Source organism: Nothoprocta perdicaria, unplaced genomic scaffold (assembly GCF_003342845.1).
Source record: "Nothoprocta perdicaria isolate Ctin4 unplaced genomic scaffold, notPer1 scaffold_61, whole genome shotgun sequence".
Classification (NCBI taxonomy): Eukaryota; Metazoa; Chordata; class Aves; order Tinamiformes; family Tinamidae; genus Nothoprocta; species Nothoprocta perdicaria.
Genome location: NW_020455877.1, coordinates 693,167 through 717,096, shown reverse-complemented (window position 1 = coordinate 717,096; position 23,930 = coordinate 693,167). Strand labels below are relative to the sequence as shown.

Below are 23,930 nucleotides of genomic sequence, written 5' to 3'. Positions count from 1 at the left end.
GCTTATTAAAGGAAAGTGGTATGGGATAACTGGAAGCCATGACTGCTTTGCTGTGAGTAAAAAAGCAATTATCTGCATATGCATATAGAGCAGAATAACTGTGTTTTGGATTTGAATGTGGTATTTTTTTTTCTTAAGTTGAAAATATGCATGTTACAATCCTGCATTCAACTTATATTCGTTCTCATAAAATCCCTGGGTTGAGATCCTGCAAAAGAAGGGTTAGTGCAAAATCCTTCTTCTGTGTCAATTTTTAAAACTTGAGTTAAATTTCTTATTTTCTATGGGCTAGTGAATGTCTTTTGCTACTTTTCCATGCCCAAACTAGTTCATAAGGAGTGAACTTCCAAAAGTTTGGATTATACAGTGAACTCAGATAAGTACCCATATATTTACCTGAATCATTTGATCTTTTCTTTGGCTTTGTTTTCACTGTGTTCTGACCATTGGGTGAGCAAGGGGAGGGTTAGTCAACCTGCAGCAGACTAACCTGGAACAGCATGATCCCATGTACTGTGCTGTCCTGCCTGGCCATTGCACTGGCATTTTGTCTGGTCATGACAAGTAGTGCAGCTCTCGGCATGTATCCCGGGATCTAGACTGCCATGATTCATTGAGCCACCTTGTACCCACTCTCATGGTGTGATTTGCTTGCCTGCCCTGGAGAAGAGGCAGTTGGTAGCTCAACCTTTTTATATTGTATAAGGTACTTATTTTCCTCAGAAGAGACAGACATTGGAACATTCAGCATCTCTGGATGGATAGTCTGACGAATATGCTTCCCCCTTCCATGCAGCTAGGAAATAGTCTAGTGCATCTACCTACTTCCATTCAGTCACTCCCACCAGAAGTCACTCTCCTCTTGGTTCTTGTGCAGCTGAGTTGCACCTTCACTCCTCACTCCTCCACTCACAAGACTGCCTTCAGCATCTTATGTCATCATTCTAGCACACAGATCAACAGAACTGCAGTGTTTTATTGGCTGCATTAAGAAAACACTGAGAAGGGGAAGAGGAAACTGAGGCAGCAGTCATATACCAAAGTCATAGAAAAACACATTTAGCACAGTAACATGTTTAGTGAATTTTAAAGGTGAAGAAAAATGATGTAAAAATTGGAGGCAAGTGAGGTGTGCTTGTTTTGTGGGGATCTGGTTTCCATTAAGTTGGGAAGAAGTAACAGCAGTGAAAGGAGACAAGAAGGGATTTGGTATGTAAGTCAGAAACCTCTCTGAGAAGAATTAGAAGAAAGAAGGAAGAACATATATATTCACCACGGAAGAGTGTTGATTAATTTTCTGCTGGGAAGAAAAAGATAAATTCTTCTGTGAGGAGGGAAACACAAGAAATGCCTCCTGTTTACAATATCTTACCGTCAAACCATCCCTCTTTCCACAGAAGATATTTGTCTTGGTGGGAGGATGAAGTGAAAGAAGGGGTGAGAGGAAGGTGCCAAATGGAGGGAATTGCTGGCTAGGCTTTACAGGTGTGGAAAGTAGCCGCTAAAAGAGGAGGGGTGAGAATGGGTGGATATCTGGTAGCTAGAAGGTTGGGTGTAAGAAGAAGGAGTGATCTAAGCCACCATGTCTTGTTTCATATTTGCAATGGGCTAGAAGTGAATATATCATCAGTAGTTGACAACTCTATGAGCTGTTGTGGCTCAGTCACCATGATCACCTTCAAATGGCACCTTGCATAGTTCCATAGCATATTGTGTTATTCTTAGGTAGCTCACTAATTCAAGAGGGAGACAAAAGAATGAGTGGAAGAGAACAGAAAATCTGGAGACAGCAGGTGTTCAAAAGTCAAGGTCTCCTAACAGTCTAAATCAGCTTGTGCCATTAGAAAATCTTACATTTGTTCCTACAGCTCAGTAGGAGAAAGAAAAAAGGATGACACCTGGATGACACCTGCACTGTACAGGGCTTTCTGCATCAGAATGATTGAAATTGTTTTTTTTTTTTTTTCATCCAAGATACAAAGACCTAGAAAATGTGCAGTGCCAACAGTAACAGATGATGTGAAAGCAACACTTTTTGTGGTGGGCGCATTAGCAGCAGGAGCAGAAGCAGAGTTTTAACAGGGTTAGAACAGCTTTGGTATTCTATGAAAGCAAGTATTTTTCCTCTCTATTACTGGCTTATACTGGTTATTTCTTTCCCATTTCATAGCATATAAAGTGCAAAGTGAGCATTAAGAGTCATGCTGGTATCTCAGAGGGAGTTAGACATTGTTAGTTCTTATCCACATATTTCTTATCCAGTCTAAGATGCACAATATTGCAAATCTATTTATAACTGAATATACTAGCAAAATGCTTTGAATGCTACTTGCTGAGTACCACAGAATGTGTCCTGTTAATCCTTCTATACAGAGTAAGAGAAAACTGTCACACACATCTTATATTAAAGAGAGCCTAGGGTGAGGTCTACCAGTACTAGAGTCACACTAGTTCCCCTTAGAAAGTTATTAAGCAATTTTATCTCAGCAAAGTAGTACAGATGAAACTCAGCTTTTGGTAATGAGCCTCAGAGTCCATAGCTGTCCATGCAGGCTCCCAGGTCTTATGAAGAGATCTTCAAACTTGATGATTAAAATTCCTCGGAGACATTAACGTCCTAAGTTGTAATTCTGGTTACACACTTCTGCCAGACATGCAGACATGCAACTGTGCTTAATTGTTTGACATCTCAAAATGAAAATAATCTGATTATTTTACAATTAAAAAGAATATACGTTAAGTAAATTAAATAAATAAATAAATAAAATGTTTCTTCCTTAGTCCTTCTCCAGCACAAGCTCCTTGTTTCTGCAGTTCCAGAAACAGATGTTTTTTTCAATCCTATATCCTATTTATCTGATTGGAGAGAAGAAGCAGTGAGATATCATGTGAATGTGAAAACAAGCTAATATGCAAAACTCAAAGTTAGAATGAGGTAAAGTGATCATCACAGGTCTAAATTGTGACTAATACACAGAAATTTCAGGTACTAAGTCCAAATGGATCACAACAGGCCTCTTTCGTGATCAGAAACAAGAATCAGTAACTGCACTTATCAAATGAGCTTAGTTAGAAATTATACTGACTGTTCTCTTTCCATTTCTGAATTATTTGAATTTGAATATACTTAATTTGAAAAGCATAAGTGTTAGTGGCCTTTGACGTTAAGCATAATGCTTGCATTTGTACAAGACAGGAGTTTCTTATGTATGTCTACATAACAGCAGCTGCAGTTTAGATTTATAAAACTGCATGTCATAGTTTTGTTTTCTAATATTTGAGGCCTGATAATATTTCTAAGTTTAAGTTACGTGTGATTTGGAATTGTGTTGTACAGATGGATTTACTTTTAATCTCTATTCCTAATTAATATTTTGATAAATCAATAGTAGACAGCAATCTCACTAAAGAATAAAATTTCAAAAGTAGTGTTTATTGGGGTTTGCTCATCTGAAGATTAAGAGTTCAGGATCTCTCTCTGACAGAGGGCAAATTTGAAAGAATGAAAAGACGTTCAACAAGCCCAGGCTCACAACTCAAAGGCATCGGTTGCACTTTCTATTTTCTTTATACATATTTCCGTTTCCATAGCAGCAAATTCAACATAGCATTCCCCCTTCTTCTATTTTTTTTTTTCATTTTTGATGATAACACAGACTTGTTTAATATGACATTAACATGGATGTTCATCTTTTGCTACAGAAGACCTAATTAAGGTCAGCTTTTGTCAGAAGTAGTAATGAATCTTTGGATGTATTACCATTTCTATATTCAGTGATGACTTTTTGTTCCTATTAATGAATTTCTGTTTATAGGTTCTTCTTTTATCTGATCACCCTGATCTTGCAGAAAGGATCCACCAGGGTGGATCCTTTCAAAGGGATAAAAACTAAATTATTTATTTGGATAAAAGAGCTTCTGTAGTGTATTCTACAATGGAATACTGGAAATTGAGCCATGTTTCTTTTGATGTTCTTTTGGTTTTCTAGAAGTTAGGGACTAGACCATAACATTGCACAGTTCTATAATTGACAAATCCATTGATTTAGTGTTTATGCATTGCTTTCATTCCTAGAAAACGGTGGAAAAATTATAAAGGACTTTCTGATGTTGGCCTTGTAGAATCATAATCTGGTGTTTAGTTGCCATAATTTCAAATAACATTAGACTCTCTTAGATAGAATTGCTTTGATTTCACTTTGTAGTAATCTGTCATCAGCCAGTCATCACTAACCTCAAACTTCATGTGTAGATCGATAGCTTTTTTTAGCATTTCATTATTTTTCAGTTTACCCACATCAACTGCATCATAACCACCAAGTATCAGTGTAGTTTATTCCACATAAAAATCTGTCAGTTAAAAGTATTAAATTTTCAGTCACACTTTTCTTTTAAGCATTCTGTGCTGTGTTCTGTTCAGTGTCAGTGTCTTTAGTTCTGATTTTTCAATTTTGTCCCTCTCCTTTTCCTTGACTTGTTAGTCTGATCCAACCTCTTCTACCTCATCTGATGATTATCAATATGTTATGGAAGCTAAACTACAAGAAATGATCTCCATACGTAGGAAGGTAGTCCTACTGGACTTTACTTTCTATTGCTAAATAGAATCCATCTGATTTGTTTTCATTTTTTTTTTAACTTTTTTTTTGTTTTAATTGATAATCAACCATCGTGCAGTTCAGTGCTTCAGGAGCTTACAATTTTACAACAGCAGGTTTGTGTTCAAACCATGCACAGTCTGCATGTTACATTTGGCTGATTTCATTGCTCATAAATAACTCCAATGTTTTGCTGATGCTTGGATGTAACAGGCCTTTGTAGCTGACACATTTCAAGCAATGCTGTTCAGCTGCCTGTTTAAATGAAGTTTCTTTTCTGAAAACTGAGTTTGCAGTTAGTAGTAGCTTGCTTTATGTTTTGTTTAAACTTTACTGAGATTAAGACCTTCAAAGCCATTTAAATTACAAAGAGTTTCTCTATTTTTCTTACAGGCAGAAGAAAGACATGGAAATATTGAAGAACGTATGCGACATTTAGAAGCTCAACTTGAAGAGAAGAATCAGGAACTTCAAAGAGTATGTTTAATACAGATAATTTCTGCAAGTTTTTATTTATTGATATAGTACTACATTATAACCTGCAGCACATAAATCTATTGACTAGTAAATGCTTTGTAGCAATCGTAGCAGCATTTTCCCATTTTATTTAACCGACTTAATATAGTAATTTACATCTAATTGCAGGTCTGTGAGTATTCTGCTGGTAGAAAAGTGAATGCGTAACTAAATTTCTTGTGGAATTTCTTTAAATGTGTTCAATTACCATAAAGCTTTTGCCTTTTAAAAACACAAGTCTGTAGTGGTTATCTTTGACCCCTACCAATCTGTCCCTTCTATCCTATATTAAAGGCAAGGCAAAGAGAAAAGATGAATGAGGAGCACAACAAAAGACTATCAGATACTGTAGACAGACTTTTGACAGAATCCAATGAACGTCTGCAGCTACATTTAAAAGAGAGGATGGCAGCGCTCGAGGAAAAGGTAACATGCAAAGAGCAGGATGAGCTTCAGCTAAACTAACAATCTCCGCAAGAGCACATGTTTTATTTTATACAAATGCACATCATACTAACTCTTTACACCACAAATGCTGCCACAAAAGTGGTTTTGTTTATACATTCAAATCTTAACTCAGATGCACACTCAAGAATCCTTCCAGGTCTAATGTGCAGTGGATGTGCTGAGGAGTTAGCCCTTCTTTGGTCAGTGGAAGGAGGGAGGCAGAGTGTGTAAATCACCAGTCCAGTAAATATCCGGAATGATCTGAAACAGCGAGCAAAAGGGAATTAGTACTGAGGATGGCAGCGTTGCAGATGTTCTCTCAATCCAGTATTTCAGCCCGATAATTTTAGCTCCTTGCTGTGTACAATAAGTTTGAAATACTCTCCCCACAGGAGAAGGAACCACTTCCATGATATCTACTGGCTTTCCATGATGTGTTAGCTTTCTGTAAGACACACTGTGCCTGTAAAATTAAAATCATAAGACCTTTTTATCCATCATTTCCTTAATCCCTTCCTCTTCCATTTATGCACCTCTAGTTTGATCTGAGGAAAATCTTTCAGAAGGATATTTCAGGATCTGTCAGAGGATATACTTCCAAGTCATACCATCAAAGCAAAATGTTTTACAAAGCAAAATATACCAGTAAAAAAGAAGAATTTGGGAGAAATAGATGTGTTTTAAAAAAAAAAATTTCCTAATCTTGAAAGAATTTTTCTTGCATATTTCTTGCATATTTCTTGCATATTTCTTGCATTTTTTTTTTAGTATTCCCATTTAATGTGGGCTCAAATTGAACCATTAAAATATTTTAAGTACAATGATTAACAAGGCTGATTTTTTTAACTTATCTTCTCAGCTTGAGTGTGGGGGCTGCATGTATATGATGGTATCTGATATTTAATGCTTCTTTATTTTTTTCCTGTTGTATCTATATTTTAATTTTCTTTTTATTTCCTAGAATGTTTTAATTCAAGAATCTGAAAGTTTCAGGAAGAACCTGGAAGAGTCTTTACATGACAAGGTACTATAAAATACTTCTATTTTTTCTGTTTTTCCGAATTTTATATATTTATTATTTAGGTAAATATATTCAGAATATATGATTCCTCAGCTGTCATGTAAAATATTCCTGTTATTACTGATAATTTCTTTAATTACCCAAATGTTTCTGTTAGTCATTGGGGATTTCTAACGAGTTTTCCCAGCTTGGTTTATGGCTCAAAGGCTATCCTCAGGAAATCAAAACTAAAATTCATATTGATTTTACTTGCTCTGGATTTTTTGTTCTATCATTTTCAATTCTGAAAGCAATCTTGCTTTACAGAGATGTACGCATAACTGGTTGCACTTTTGTAGTGAAGAATATAATTGCTGGGTTTGATGCAATTCTTCTTAACAGGTGCAGTGATGTTATGCTAAACAGAACTGAAAATGATCTTTCTTAGTTCATTGCAGATTAACTCTTAAGACTGCTTAGTGAAGCAGTCAGGTTAATTATAAATATTTATTTGAAATCCAAGTGTTTGGGGTTTTTTTCCAAGTTGTATTTGCCTCGTGGGCAGTAGGGCACACGAATATATCTACCTTCAGATTCGTAGAGGAAGTGTTTTTGTAATGTATTGAATTCATGTAAAAGAAACTGTATGGAATGCTGAAAGCGTAGTGCCTTTTAATACTAGGAAAGAATACAATTACATCCTAAACCAGATCCATTAAGGAAAAAATAGAAAGAAGGTATATGTATGGAAATCAATTGTTATTTTCATCCTCATTTGGTGGCTTGTAGAAAGGAAGAGAGAGATTCTAATTAAAGCCCCAAAAAGGAGCTCTTGCAATTGTTTGGGTTCCTGGCTGCTGTATATTTTCTTTGTGAAGCCAGATAAGCAGTTTAGAGCACAGTTTAAGGGGATATAAACTGCAGTAATTCTTCTAGATTGACTTCTCATATAGATATGCATGTAGTAAATTCCTTTTCATGGTGTAGTTTACTCTGTTCCTTACTCATTCCTAAGTATGCCGAAGTAGCTATTCCACTTCTCTGCATAAATGCAGTCTTTTCACCGTCCTTTATTCTTTCTATGCATAAGTTTCTATGCATTAGGCATAGAAAAAGAGACTGAGACTTGCAAAATAACACTTGTCAGTGTTATTATAATGTTCTGAACAGCAAGACAATTCCTTACTATTCCCCCACTATTACAGAATAATTAAAATATTTTCTATCGCATTATAAATGTTGGAGAAGGTGACACTTTGTAATATTTACTATATCGTGCTTTAAATAAATAACATATTCCACCTCTATTATTATTGTTATAAGATGCATCTTCTGTGGCAAAATCAGAATTATACTACACCATCAAGTTAGGCAACAGGATGGATATTTCTAAAGCCATATCTATTGAATCAAAACCTTCTATCATTTTGCTGAAAGTGAATCTAAAAGCAAGTTATAGTTTCTGTTTCTGTCTTTTTAACTACTTTATTTTTCCAGAGTTATTTCCAAAGTAACTTTATTGTTTTAATAGTGTTACAGTGGAAATGAATACAGTGGCTAATTCTTTTTCAGTTTGGTTTCTGCCTGGGATGTTCATAACACTCTTGACATAGATAGATTATCCAATATAAAGAATGCATATTTATTGGAAGTGCTTTTTGCAAAGATGTTTTGAAATTTTACTTTATGTATTTTATTTATTGGTTATTGCTTAAGCGTGGAAAGAACAATTAGAAGTGTGATAAATACACTCTCATTAGCAAACCTCAGCTAGAGGTGTGTATGTTTAATGGAGAAGTTATCCTCACAAGGAACCAGCTATGTATGATCACAGGACTTCTGCATAAAACATTTCAAAGAGTTTATTTATTGCACTTTGATGGGGAAACCAATTAAGCAAATTCAAATGAATGAACACGTCACCAATTACTAACAATCACTAAGTAACTTGCAAATGTTACAGTACAATGTCCATGAAATTAACCTTAATGCTTCCATTCAACAAAGAAATACTGCAATACGAATTAATAAGCATAAAACTGCTTTAGTGGAGATACTTTTCCATCTTAATATTTCAAAATCCTAAATATTTTAAACACTAGTTTAAAGGACCTTAGTCCTTTTTCCTGTACTTTTTATTTTACTGGTAGGTAATAATAATTTGTACGATTCTGTAAGAGATTCATCAACTTTCAAGTAGTAAAGCTACAGTTCAACAAGACCTTAAGAATGTCGTTGTCTCTAGAACTGAGCCTATAACAAAGAGGTCCAGAGGCAAATGGCATATCACAGGCTCTTCCCTATGTTGTGCCTGGCATGGAGAGTGATGTTAGTGCACAAATCAGGGCTAGCAATTGCTGTGCAATTACTTAACAGCTTAATTACACACTAGTGTCCAGGCCCTGGCCTGTTTGATGTTCAAGTACAAATAATTGTCTCTCAAGGACCCTCACAGTTAGATTTGCATGCCCCTTGAGATTAAATTTAAGCTCTGGTCTGCATTTAGATGTCTGTAGCAGAGGTATCTAAATCCCAGTACAGTGGACAAAAATCTAGCAATCCCTTGGCTGGCACCAGTAGCATCGTTCATACAGTGTTGCTTGCTGTCCTTCACTAATGGTAGTTTTATACCACTGACCACCACGAGATCATAGACGTCTTGCACACATATAGAGGCAGAAGTGTGACAATCTCAAAGTGAAGCCAACTTTCAATGTTGGACATACATATATTTGTGCATATACATTTTCACAGAGGGAAAGACTAGGAACTGGCCTTTGTGGGACAAAGGCAGATACATGGCATAAAAGAATTAAAAAAAAAAAAAAAAAAGAGAGAAAAGATTCTTCATCCTAAGTTTGATTATGCTTTCCTGAATTGTGACAAATGAAAGACAAATCACTCAGGTTTTACCCTTGATTAGTGCTAGCAGGCTTTAGGAATATTTTTGACATTTGTCAATGTTCTACTGTTTTGTGAGGCAGAAGGAGGAGTGGTAAAATACAATTATTGGTCATTCCATTTTCATAATAGCTTCATTGTTATTACAAATGCTTCTATTATATCCTTTCCAAAGTAAATATTGTTTGCTTTGTATCTTCAGTTATTTGGTGCTTTTAGGTTTAGCACTTATTGCTTTTAGGGGTTTTTGGTTCTTCTTTTCCAGACACTGCCAAAAGATGAAATATTTCAAGCATATACCTGTCCTGTCATTCTTTCTGTGGAAAAAATTTCCATTCTAGTGGAAAAAAATAGGAAAGAGGGCTATCCCTCTTGCTATCTGCTCTTAATACATATACTCTAAAAGCAATAACGAGATCACTAAGTTCTTTTTTTAAAATTATATTTAGGCTTATATTCAAGGTATCTTATTGTATTTGTTTAGCTCTATGACGTTAATACCTCATAAAGTAAGTTAATATTGTATCTAAAGTAAGTATATCTTATTTTTCTCATTTGCAGGAAAGACTCGCAGAAGAAATTGAGAAACTCAGATCCGAACTGGACCAGATGAAATTGAGGGCTGGTTCTTTAATTGAACCCTCATTGTCAAGGTAGTATTTAAAGACAAATATTTCCCAGCTTTGAATGGCAAGAGAACATAAATAGAAAGGCCTAACAAGAATGTATTCAGACTTCACATAAAAATAATCATGTATTTCTTTAAAAATATAACATTTGTGCTATGATTGTTACTGTTACTTTTGGCTTTTAGCTTTTATGTTTAAGACTAAAGCCATCCTTTTCCTGGGTTGCATTCTCTTTAAAGGGTGAGAAGTGTTTAAGAATAAAAACTCTCTCGTTTCCCTTTTTTCTTTCTAGTTTGTTTTTCAAAGTAATTATTAACGTGGCTAAGAACCATGCAAGTTGTCTATAGCGCATTGTAAACATTTTTCCCCTGAATTTAAAAAAAAATCTAATTCAGCTTTAAACTGCATTTTATGTTCTTATAGATCCTTAAATGTCAAGTAGAAAGGCTTTGTTCTCCTATCGGTGTTATTATTAAAATGGGAATTAAATCTGATTACTAATAGGATAGTTTTAGTAGGTAGTCCACTTTTCTCCACTGCAACTCTCTCAGGGAGACCTAACACAGGAGCTCATCTGTGTGTAGAGCTTGAACATTCTTCCTTGTCCTCCTTGAACGACATGAGCATATTTTTGGAGTTTCTATAGACACATATATTCTTAGTTGTCTATCAATATCGTATTAGTTATATTTCTTTTTTTTTCTACTATAGTTGTGTGCTACTATAATCATGTACCTAAACACATTATTCATATATTTCTGTGGAGATGGACTATATATTAAGATCTAGATATTGGGCAGGTCTCCACTGCTGGGATTGACTGCTCCAATGGTGCACAGAGCCATTCTCTTCTGATTTCTCTGAACACTCATAGGTGGGATGTTTCTGAGAGGAATTTTTGCAGCTGTTGTTTGATCCAGGGCATGAAAAACCGGAGAACAGTGTCTACAGTCAAGAAAAGATGTGCCAAAGCCAGCAAGCACATGCTCACCACATCATCCCAATACCTACCAACACCATAGAAAAAATTCAGAGTCATCCAACATTATTTCAGAATCTTTCAGGAGTAGAATTCATTTTTCTTGCTGTTCATTTCAAAACTACACTCATGCTGTAAATGTATTTTTCTTTGAAAACTTTTAGGTACTTTTTCTCAAGCTTATTATCTTGAAAGCATCATTACATATATACATAATCCATCCATAACCTGCACTAAATATCTCAGGGCAGTTCATATTCATAATGTGGAGCAGAGCTTTACAGACAGAATTTTGTATAGATAGATATTCTTATTCCTGAGCATGTAACATCTTTATCGTAACCTCAGGAATATTTATTCAGGAAAGTAATGGAAGGAAAATCCATAGGATAGTAGATTCAACGGTTAGTATGGCTCATTGTGTTAACTTGAACTCTGCTTGTTTTTTCCATGTAAAAGTTTTGGATCAGAACTTCTATTAGGCAAGGCCTTCATTTCAAAAAATTATAGTTTTTTACTGCCTTAATTTTCTCATAAGATGATTTCAATATATTATTTTTAAAAGTTTTTAAGAGTGATATTTTCATCATTTAGTCTGTGAGACATGCTAGTTTGCTTAAAAAAGAACTTAAAAAAAATAAAATATTGTGTTTCTAAACTGAAGGTCAGCGGATTATTACTGTTATTACCATTACTATTACGCTTTCAATCTCTTGCTTTGGCTCTGTTCTAGGCCTCATCTTGACACATCAGCAGAGCTGCGGTATTCTGTGGGCTCCCTGGTTGATAGCCAGCCCGACTATCGATCAACGAAAGTGATAAGGCGACCTAGAAGGGGCCGGATGGGAGTACGCAGAGACGAACCAAAGGTTAATCACCAATTTCATTTCAAATATTCCTTAATAAGGCCATATATTTTAGACTGTTGAACTTTCAGATTGTGATCTTTTTTACAGAAAAAAGTATATTAAATACAAACAGCAACGTGTTTGTTTTGTTTTATTTTGCTTTCCCCCTACATACTTAGAAAAGATTGGTGTTGTACTAAAACAAAGGCAGAGAAGATTTAAGTTCAGATATTAAAGTTCAAACATATTTTCCTATCTGTCTTTTCTAGAAAAGACATTATTGCAAATTTCTCTTTTAGTTAATTTAACACAACATTAGAAATTATGTGAAAACACCTAATACCATCTGCAATGCTAAAACAAAAGCATTTTTGCAACAATATTACAAGTGTTAATGGAAAATTAATCATTGAATAAGGACCTTTAAATGTTAGTTGATCTCCTTTGCTGTTTTATTTTGAAATGATTCTTCATGGACTAAGCCTTATTCACTTCCTAATTCCTACTAGGTAAAATCCCTTGGAGATCATGAGTGGAATAGGACTCAGCAGATAGGAGTTTTGAGCAGCCATCCATTTGAAAGCGACACCGAAATGTCTGATATTGATGATGATGATAGAGAAACACTTTTTAGCTCCATGGACCTTCTGTCACCGAGTGGCCATTCGGATGCCCAGACTTTGGCCATGATGCTTCAGGAGCAGCTAGATGCTATCAATAAAGAAATCAGGTATGTAACTTGAACCAGCTTGGATGTGCTTCTTGATTAGAGCTTTAACCTTAATGTTCAGGTACTATCTGAAAACCTGTCATATATTCAAAGGACTGGAAACATGTCTGTTTTCTGACTATTTTTTGTGAGAAAACAAAAATGGTTTCTTCAATTTCTAAACATATGGCTTAGAAAATTCTTTATCTCACATAAAGAAATGTTGGTCAATTCAAAGGAAATATGTTAGAGAAACGCAGGGAAGATTTGACAGATCTCTATCTTTCTGCCTTTCAAGATCTATTTCTGTATTCTGTGTAACTCTGCTTTCTCACTAATGACCTCCAGTCTGAAATATTTCAGTGCTTTCCTGCTTTTTTTCTGGCAATTACTCCTATATTATATCTCAGATAAGCCACTTTTTCTAAGATTTAGATGAAATCAGAGAGTATGACCTTTTCATGCTCCAAGTTGGGAGTTTGGAAATAGTGAAATTACTGTATTTTGCTAGTATCTATGCAGATTTAATGGAATAATAGAGAATATAGTGATATTGTTTTAATTAAGGGATTTTTCCAATTGAAGCTGTACTTTACGCTTAAAAAATTCTTAAATGTTTTTCAGGAAATGTAGTTTAAAAACATAATGTTTCAAGAACATCCTTTCCTTGGCTTCTGCTCCTTAAGAAGGAGATGAAAGGGATGTTGCTAATGCATCAGTAGCCTGATCACCAACTCTCTGGTGATTATTGTAGTCAAAAAGAATGTAGGAAAAAAAAACATCAAAACCAGATTACCTTTTACTGGTTTCTCAGTCTTTCTTTGAGCAAGCCAACTTTACAGGGAGAACTCTATTGCAGTGTACTGAGCTTATATAACTTTTCCAGGGAAAAATCTTTTTGTTAGATAATTAGTATTTTGATTTTTCAATATTGTGAGAATTTCTTCATTTGATTTAGGTAGGATTAATTACAGCTGTCAAGATAGAAAGTATAATGGAAATGTTCTTATTGGGAGGGAAAATCTCTTTAAAATGATATATTTCTGGTATATATAAAAGAGATTTTCCTTTTATATTTTCTTTTATTACGGAAAAGTCAGCACTGTGATACATTCGGGATATTATAGATTCAACAGTATATTTGTATTGTTTGACAGCTTTACAGTTAAGCATGTAACACAGATATTTTGTACTTTAAATACACACAGGTAAGTGAATTGTATCAGCAGACAATAGGTTGGGATACTATTTGTACTGTACTGATACAGATCATTCTTTTAATGAGCAAAGGATTGTGATTTAGATAGTAGGTGTTGTTTTATGTCATAAAAGCAGAAGCACAAAAAGAAGATATCATTTATAGTCATTTTCCCTTCAGGTCAATTAAGGAAAGTTTATTATTATTTCCCCTGCTGATCATCTTATACTGAAGTATAGTGAGTTTTTTTGTTGTTGTTGTTTCTTACCATCACTCTTAATGATTAGGTAACTAATTTTGTGGTTTTTTTTTTTTAATAGATACATTTCATGAAGAATAGTTCAACAAGAATGTCCTCCCCAATGTTATTGCATTTCATATTTTCTTGATCTTTTTTCTAGATGAACACTTTATCAAATGATTGGATATATCAAAAGAGATTAAAATGTATTTTCCCTTAGAACTGTCTTATTACAGAAGATGATGTAGAATTTAGATTACTAAAATGAAAAAAGAAATCCCTGTCAAATTATGATTTGCCTTTGAGTTCCTACCACATCTCATTTCAGAAAGTACTGTAAGCATTTTATAGAAATTTTGAAATGACTTTTAGGGAGGAAAACATATCACAGCATGGGAATTTGCAGGTGTCTATTTTCAACATATTATGGCTTCATTTATTATATGTTTCCTCATTTCATTCCAGAAAGCTGGGCTCACAATTTGTCTCTCCAGGTTTCAAAATCCCATTTTGCTTTCATCTCTCATATTCTCTCCTCCTATCCCCTCAAAAGACTCCTCCTGACATAGATTTATGGACAAAGGATAAAATAAATAGACTGTCTATGTTATCATTATAAGTACAATTGCAATTAAAAAAAAAACAAAATTAAAGACCCCAGGGGAAGCATCCTATTGAGTCTATATATGTTTACGAACATTACATTTGTGTCCAAAAAGAGATCTATTTTAATCAAAATTACTTAAAAGCTTTGACTTAAAAGCAACTTTGGATTTTTTTTTCATCATTTGGGGGGATGAAACAGACAAGTTGATTTACGTGTTCTCTTGTTTTATTAATACAGATTAACTTCAATTCCCTTCTTAAAGGCCTATTTTCATTTGAGTTTAAATTTGTGTTCATGCTTTGGCAACAGAAGAGCAGATGAAGCCAACTTAAGATTGGAATTAATTTCCTATTATAAATCGGATTGTTAAATACTGCTCCCCTGTCCTTGGTTCTTCACAAAGAACTAATCTTCCTGAAATCTCATATATGAGGTCTTGTTGTTGGGCAAATTCTGTGAACAGATTTTGAGGCCAGAGGAAACAAAAATAATAATAATTCTGATGACTTAAGATATCTTTTTCAATATTATTTGGGAATCAATTCACAAAATTAATTTTGTGACCAGGACACAAAACCTCTGCATAAATATATATTGTGTGTATCAATGTGAATTTGTGCAAGTATGTGAAAAGTATAAAAAATGACAGTTTGCTTTCAGAATCTGGGAATACTTTTAACCCGTTAACATTGACCTAGATGAAAATACATTCATCTTTTATTTTACAAGGTTAATTCAAGAAGAAAAAGAATCAACAGAACTGCGTGCTGAAGAAATAGAGAACAGAGTGGCCAGTGTGAGCCTGGAAGGCTTAAATCTAGCCAGAGTCCACCAAGGAACATCCATTACTGGCTCAGTGACAGCATCGTCACTGGCAAGCTCATCTCCTCCCAGTGGACACTCAACTCCCAAGCTCACTCCTCGCAGTCCAGCCAGAGAGATGGACAGAATGGGGGTCATGACGCTGGTAAGAAACTCTGTGAGGCAAATGTTGGGTGTGATGTTTTTAGTATGAAATATTTGCTCATTTCACTGTATGAATTGCTTGCCTTTCTCCTTGTTTGTCCACCTCTTCATTGTAGGTACAGATAGTTGTTCCCCAGAATATGTACATGTTTGAAGACTTTTCTTTTTTGTTATTTTGTTTGATCCACCTGGGCTTCTTGATCTGATGATCAAGATCCGTCATTACACTGATAGTGGAATTAGCGCTGGTCATTGGAAGGACTGTAATCAATTAATATGTGATTTTTTTTCAAAAGTGAGGAACTTTAAAATGATGCAATTATTAGTTAATAGACTCTGTGCCTTAGCGAGTTCAAATCTCTCCAGGAAAAGTCTAGTAGACATTGCTTTAAAAACCTTCTCCTTCACATATCTGACAATTTGATTTCTTTTTCCTCTAATAGGAATTTTCTCATGGATTTATTTTCTACTTAGAGCCCCTTGTATATATTCTTCACGAGAGTATATCAAGCTCTTGAAATAGGTATTTTGTTTTCCAGTAACCCATTTAATTTGTATCTTTCAACATTATGAATAGTGTACATAAGTACTGAGTCACCAAATCAGGATGCAGAACCATTCTAACAAAACTGTAGCTTTGAAAGCATATTCTGGAACAAGATTGTTTTGGACAGTTGTTTAGAGAAAAATTAAGTTGTAGTCATAGAAAAACAGAGCAGCACAGCAGTTAAGTGAAGGTGACACATATCAACATTTTCAAGATGTCCAGCTCCAATAATCTTAAGGGTGCAGGCACAGAGTGCAGTGTGGGGTAGAAACCACAGTTTAGAGACTGAGCAAATTCATCCCCTTTAAGCCCTGGGAGAGAATTAAAGCAGTTCACTGTGCTGAACTCTCATATACTGTGAGCAGAATAGAAACATCTGTGACCCCATTTTTATTTGCTATTTTTATAATAAAATTAGATCTGAGCATCATCAAATTCCTCCTGTGGTCCATCCCTGGGACGCAACAGCACTGTGTCCCAGTGGAAACCAATGTCCCCTGTTGGAGGTGTTCAACAGAGAAGACGTGAGTTTCTATCTCAGTCTGGAAGGAGGAATTAACTCTCGTCACCAAGAACATCATTGCTAAGAGCTGCTGAGAGTGGAGCCCAGCTGTACATTATTCAGTTGGCTCCTGCTCAACTGGGAATCAGGACATTTGTCTACTATCATGTAGCTGATGCAGGAACCATCTGAGGTCTCCTTCCTAGCCCTTCTGCTGGCAGCTAGCTGAGCTACCTCTGTTTATTCCAGTTTAGGATGGTGTTTTCTGCCTCCCAGGGAACTAAGGACAGAAGTCTCCAAACAGAAGTTGAGGTCCAGGCTCATGATTGTTCCTTCCTTAATGACCACCGTTCTGCATTTCCCTCTGGTCTCCTCTGCCAAACAGCAGACCCAAAACCTTTGGTGATGCAGAGAGTTGAGTAGGAGACAGGTGTGCAGGTGGACATGGTGTCACTGCTTGAACTGCCTGGCTCCGTTTAACCAATCATTTAAATCAAGTGACTCGGCTGTTGCTAAATGGCAACGGGTAGCCAGCCTTGCAGCAGAGACCGGTGCCACCTGGTTGCCTTGACATGGACACAGTAACTTTGAGTCAGTAGGTTCATCACATTAAAATACAAAATAACAGTATAAGCTCTGTATGTCATGTTGCCATGGCCTCCCTGGTATCAAGCTCTAGCTCCGTTAAATCTCAGGTAGTTAGATCTGCATAAGCTGCCATCAAATTCTTGATGCACCATAAGCTACAGAATCAGTGACCTGCTGCAAACTCAGCAGCGCGGCCACAGCCCCACTCATCCTCACTAGCAACTACATGGATCATTTCAGGATGCTTCTGCCCCTGGGTTGCTTTAGCAGAGCTTGAGTGTTTCCTTATCCTTACTGGCTGGGGATGGACACAACAGGCTATCAATCAGAGGTCCTCCAAACAGGAACATTGAGCTGAGAAGAAATCCATAGTCTCTAGAGCCCAAAATTGCCAAATGATGCTGCAGAGGGTGGCTGAAAACCAACAATATGAAGAGTTTCCACAGCCCAGGTCTGTGCAGTAAATAAATTCTGCACTTTCTTTGGCTTATTTAAATGAGTGAGATTGCCAAAAATATAAATGGAAAGGGTATATAAATGGAATGAGGTATATTCTGGCAGCCTTCTACTGTGAGATAATGCCGAAGATGGATATATCTGTATCCATTGACTGAAAATATCAAAGACATTAAGAAAGAGGAAAATGGGAGAGAAATGCCCTTTTTCCTGGCATGGTGTTTGTTGGTGACATTTTGCATTTATACTTGATGAAATATAGATAAGTTTATAATATTAGATAAAATTGCAAAAAATTATATTATTGAAGGAGGGGGTAGTGGGAGGATTTATAATGAAGACTCCAATTATAAAAAGGGATACCATATGTTTGAAATGTCCTATTCTTCATTATATATGTGAAAATGGAGGCAATTACAAGTTTAGAAGCAGTAACTGCATTCAGAGAATGGGATATTTGTCAGGGCATCTTGTGTTGTGACACATGTTTATATTCAATATATTACCATGCAAAGAATTAAATGAATGAAATCTCAATTTCCTTCCTCTATATGTCAAAAGAAGGAAGAACATGAGGCATTTTGATGTCTCTGTTCAAAAAAGATTTACTAATCGTTCTTCTTCTGTTGTTGCTGCTTGTTACCAATCTAAGCCAAGTGACTTAAGGAAACATCGAAGAAAGGTATGATACTTTTTTTTTAAGTTTAAAAAGTTTAAAAGAGCCTTTTTAATATAATCTTCCATGTGCTTCCATGTTCAGTACTCTGAACTTCTTCAGTGCTGTTCAGATAATTGTGTTCCTTGCCACCTATTGCATCCACTCCTTTCTTTTTTATTCGATCCCTAAACATGATCATTTTAATCTTACCTCAAAAAGGCTTGAAAGAGTCACAGCTAATCCAAGAATGAGGGTCCTTCAGAGACAGAGTTGAGTACCAGCTTTACTAGCACAAACTTAGAGGAATACAGTTAAAAACAAAGTATGGGCACATAGGAATTACTTTCAATATATTTTGGCCATTCTTATTGATGGAGGAACCAGGCAGATTGCTTGCAATCTTCTGGTGCTTCTTACATAGTTGTCATTGAATGTGCAATTTATCTCTAGATAAGGGGAAACTGTATTTAAGACAAATCATTATAAACTGTGACAAACTCCTTTTTGTTAAAAAAAATGGTTATTTTCAAGCACTCTGATCATTCTATTAACAGCCTATGCACAGAGTGATCTTGTTTATGTATGTATTTCCCTTCTCCCTTACATCCCTCAAGAAACTTTGTTTACATGAATAATCCTGTTTAATGCAATATGCCTGCTCATGCATGAAGTTATTCTCATGTGTAGACTTTTACTGGATCAAACTGTTTTGCATAAAAGGAAAGATTTTCTTCTTCAATGCAATTTTTTTTTTTCAAATATGTACTTTAACCTGCCATGTTTGGTCAATTTTTGCTCTTTCCCAAAAGCCTTTTTTAAAAACACGAACCCTTGCAGTTTGCTCTGAAAATTGTACTTGAATCCATACATGTCTTGGTTCACTTGACAAATTCTTGAGACACGTGTTGAAAAATTCTTGAAAAGCTAGTAGACTTTCAATGATGCATCTTTCCCCACAGATTGCAGTAGTCGAAGAAGATGGGCGTGAAGATAAAGCCACCATCAAATGTGAAACTTCTCCTCCTCCAACACCCAGAGCTATCAGAATGACTCATACCCTTCCTTCTTCTTATCACAATGATGCCAGAAGGTAAGGTGTTTGTAGCACGAATCAGCTCTTCACAGTTTTATCACATTTTATCCTTTTCAAATCATGCTGTTGTTTAACACCCTCAAAATACCCTGGTTTCTTCATGTTTTTATCAACTATTGTTTTTACCATAGGTAAACTTTTATTTTGTCTCTTGTGACTCAGGGAATATTTGTTGGTGCTAAAATATGCTAGATAATTTTGTTTTAATGTACAATATTACTACTAGAAGTGATCAAAACTAGTGATAAAAACGGATTTGATAAGAAGTGATAAAAACTGATCGCTTTATAGCAAATTAAAAATGTTTTTTTTTTATTTCCAGCCTCTCTCACCAAGATTCTGTCAGCCTCATGGACTATGTTTTGTTAAATCACTAAAGGAGGAAATATGCTGAATTATTCTAGTTGCAGGGAGAGAGCTGCTCAGAAAATAAAATCATCTGTAAATGATAATGTGTTATATATTCTACCTTTTTATTATCATTTTGTAGTAGTTTGCCTGCTTCATTGGAACCAGAGAGCATTGGTCTTGGCAGTGTGAGTAGCAGCCAGGACTCACTCCACAAAGCTCCCAAGAAGAAAGGAATCAAGTCTTCAATAGGACGTCTGTTCGGTAAAAAAGAGAAGGCTCGTCTTGGACAGCTCAGTAAGGAATTAGTGGTACCAAGTCAAGGTCACCATTTCACGATCATTTATTTTTCATTTTTAATTATGCTTCTTTTTGGTTTTTCAAATAGCTTATTATTTTCTTTACGCTGGCAGAACTTTCCCATTAAATTTTACTGTTACCAATAATTTTGTTTGTCAGAAGTGTGATAAGAGTAGAACATAAATGAAAAGAGACTTCTGACACAAATTACCGGAATCACCCACTTCAGTGAGCCTACTGCTTCAATGCCATCTTGCATTAGGATAAAAGTGTTAACCGGGTACTCTCAAATAATCAGAATACAAAATGATGAGAATACTCTTTACACATCATTGAGAAGATGTATCCTCTAGGACATAGAAATAAGAATATATTCTATAGAATATTATATTATCTATATTCTGTATATATAGTATATTCTGTAGAACATAGATAATATAGAAATATAATGACCAAATAACAAGAACAGCCAAACAAAAGTAGTTCAAGATTTGATACTCTGGCCTCATGTCACCTTTTTTCCCTGTCATTAAAAATGAGAGTAGTAGTTCTTTCCTATTCACAGTGATGTCACATAATACAAATTTGATAGGGACTAAGCCAAGGTGGCCACATAACATCAGTGAATAATTTTTAAAAGTTTAAAAAAATTACAAATATTTAAGTTATGTAAACCAAAAAATAAAGGAACTAATTTAGTATTATTTATCCTTATTACAGCTAAAAAGCCCAAAAATAATATTCTGTAGCATGAAATAAGATGATATTAGGGTCTTAATAAATACCAAGATGCTGAGCGTTCTCCTTTTACACTCCAGCCAGCTTTTCTCCCCTTTGCCTGTGAGAACCTTGTATCCTTGAAAAAAGAAATCTTATCTTAATTTAAATTCTTTTTCTTTCTCTTACTATGGGGAGAATAAAACTGATTTATTCAATCATCTTCATGGCTTAATATATTTCAGAATCTATTAAATGGGTCACTCAAACCTGCATGTTGCCATCTGCACTGATTGAGAATTTTATAACTTTAGACTGGGTTATTAATTCATATTTACATTTCATAAAACCAATTTTATTGATATGGAAGAATTATGCATAATAATTTATGAATTCACAGTAATTTGGGCATGTAAAGAACAGAGATGTAATAAGTGCTTTGGTCTTCTCTGCAGTTCCTTGCAATATGGAAAAAAAATAAAATAACACCTGTAAAGATTGTCTCAGGAGCAATGTAACCTTATAGTAGATTCATTTTGCAATAATATCCAACATGATTACTAAGACAAATGTATAATTGGATAAGGCCCATTTATAATTCCCAACACTAACTCATGAAATTACAAGCAGATATTAGTGAAGATTTGCAATTAAATGAAATGTTTTTAGCATCTATCCTTTGGCTCAATAGCAAAAGATATCAGAATAATATGCATTTTGCTTATATAAGCTAGTTTAACAAATATACAAAAAATACTATTGACCAAATTAGAAGTAAAATATTTTGAGAAATTAAGAGAAGTTGTTGAGGAGATGAATTATACAGCTTTTTCTCCTCTTAATATACCAAGAACATATATGAATAAATATAGAGGAGAAATTTCCATTCAGAAATAGCACTTTAAAGACAACTCAGAAAAATTCTTTGAAGGATATATTATAAATAATTCTATTTATAGTAAGATACTATATCACAGAACTGTAGATAGTAATTGTCATCACTGTGCTGCATAGTCCTAAAGATCAATTGTAGGATGTTTTCATAAGTTAAATTTAAAATCATTTGAAGAATCTTATTTAATATCATGCTTTAAATGTTTTTATTCTGATTTAATATATATACATACTTAAATGCTCAGTGTTATATTTTCATATATGGAAAATACCTTTTCTTCAATAAAATATTAAATACTAAAGTGATCATTTGGAGGCTCAGATACAACATTAATTTTATTTTCTTATTGTGTGCATATTTGTACACGCACACATTTAAGTTAAAAGGAGCACTTTAAAAGTTCATTTCAGTATAGCATGTATTTGTCTCAATACATGAATGATATACATTGTAAGTACATATAATATTTCTTTAACTAATACTGTAATATTTCTAAAATTCCATCAGTCCCAATCTTATTTATGAAGTAATATTGGAACATCCAAAATTTTATCACTAACTTCCACAGAGCCAGAGTATAGTACAAAATAATTTCTTGCTCTGCACTATCTATATAACTTAGAAATTGTTCATTTTCAACTGCTAAACTTGCTATATTTTCATTATTTTATAATTTGCTATTTATATCACCTCTGTTCAGTCATTTGTGTTATTATTCAAAATCAAATACATAGTTTTAAGTTTTATTTGGTTGTTTGTTTTTAAACATCAGATAAAAGTTTCCTAGAGTCTTCACAGTTTCTTTTAATTATTATTTGTTTGATTTTTAAGTTTACACAGACATCTCTCATTTTGAGATTATTACGCTGAACATTTATATATTCTCTATATGTTGTTTTTAAAATATATCTAGGCCAGAAAATAAATGTGCTACGGGTAGTTTTAGGCCTGCACAGACAAGCGGATCTAGATGGTGCAAGGAAAGGTCAGCTTGTTGGGAAACATTTATCACACTTGTCTGCATGTCTGAGATACCGTCAGGCATAATACACAGATTCAGCATAAGGTGTCATAGGTTACTGAAATGGCCCAGATGTGTTTGCTTTGTGGGGAAGTCCCTTTTGCTGAAAATATTTCCCAATCTGCAAAAATCCTTCATTATGCTACACTCGTACTAGATTTGATGCTAGGTACTAGATTTGAAATACCAGGAGCTGCTCCCATAAAAGGTCTGAGTGAGGTGTTGATAAAGCACTTTGGTGAGCTACAAATTTGCTCCAGGTTCAACATGAGGCCTTTGATGTGATAATCTTGTAAAACTTTCAAAAGGAAGTGAAATATGCATTTGTTTTTGTAGTTCACATGATACTTGTAGACATAATATCTTCTTTATTAGAGAAAAATTCTGTCTAGACTACAATAGCAATAAAACTACAGAGTTTTAAAATAGTCTTTTTATTTAATTAATGCCATAAAAATGGTGCATCAGCAGCTTTGTATGTAACTTGACCCGTGTACGTGTAAAAATGATTTGTAAAAGTCTGGGGTGGCATTTTAGTATGTGATAAAGTTTACACCTGGGGTATCCTTACAGTTGATAAATTGAAATAGAAAACCGGGCACCTCCTGCATAACAACATCTTTACACTGCAGCACCAAGCAAGTCACCATCACTGACATAACCTTGATCCAAACCCGGCCTGTGCTTTGTTTGCAGTGTGGATTTATTTTGGGGCAGGTGTCCTTGCTCATTGTAGGCATCCCTAGTGATTCCAGGCCAATGGCTTGGCAGTGGCCCTCCAGCTCCCATGGCTTTTGCAGGAATTAGGGGACTTAAGGACACGAGATGCTCTTCTTCACTCTGACAGATTTGTTGTGTCATCTCTGAGTCTGCAGGGATAACCACATCAAAGCCTTTCTCTGAGAGCAAACTAAAGACTTTAGGCTAAAGGCATTAGACGATGCTGTATCATATCAATAGAGATCAGACAGTTCTTTGGAAGGCACTTTCATCTGTGTGTTTCCCAACTAAGAATAAAAAATGTGAGTGTTGTAATTGAGCACTGCTTGCTTGGGCTGCAGCCATAGGAGGCCCTGGATAACAAGCAGTGGAGAAAATTGGGATGTTTTCCTCACCTGTGTGTGAAAAACACATGGAGGAAACCATTAGCCCCTCTACACCAGTGC

General features: G+C 35.0%; 1 protein-coding gene across 1 annotated transcript in view; it reads left to right on the top strand.

Moving 5' to 3' along the window:
* PPFIA2 (PTPRF interacting protein alpha 2) overlaps positions 1-23,930 on the top strand; it is a 117,932-nt gene that overhangs the window by 59,906 nt on the left and 34,096 nt on the right. The window contains exons 8-18 of the mRNA XM_026049711.1: positions 4,482-4,568; positions 4,992-5,075; positions 5,409-5,540; positions 6,523-6,585; positions 10,024-10,115; positions 11,804-11,939; positions 12,428-12,648; positions 15,403-15,640; positions 18,385-18,414; positions 19,350-19,480; positions 19,974-20,128. Coding sequence (XP_025905496.1) covers positions 4,482-4,568; positions 4,992-5,075; positions 5,409-5,540; positions 6,523-6,585; positions 10,024-10,115; positions 11,804-11,939; positions 12,428-12,648; positions 15,403-15,640; positions 18,385-18,414; positions 19,350-19,480; positions 19,974-20,128 — 1,369 coding nt within the window. The remainder of the gene's footprint in view (positions 1-4,481; positions 4,569-4,991; positions 5,076-5,408; positions 5,541-6,522; positions 6,586-10,023; positions 10,116-11,803; positions 11,940-12,427; positions 12,649-15,402; positions 15,641-18,384; positions 18,415-19,349; positions 19,481-19,973; positions 20,129-23,930) is intronic.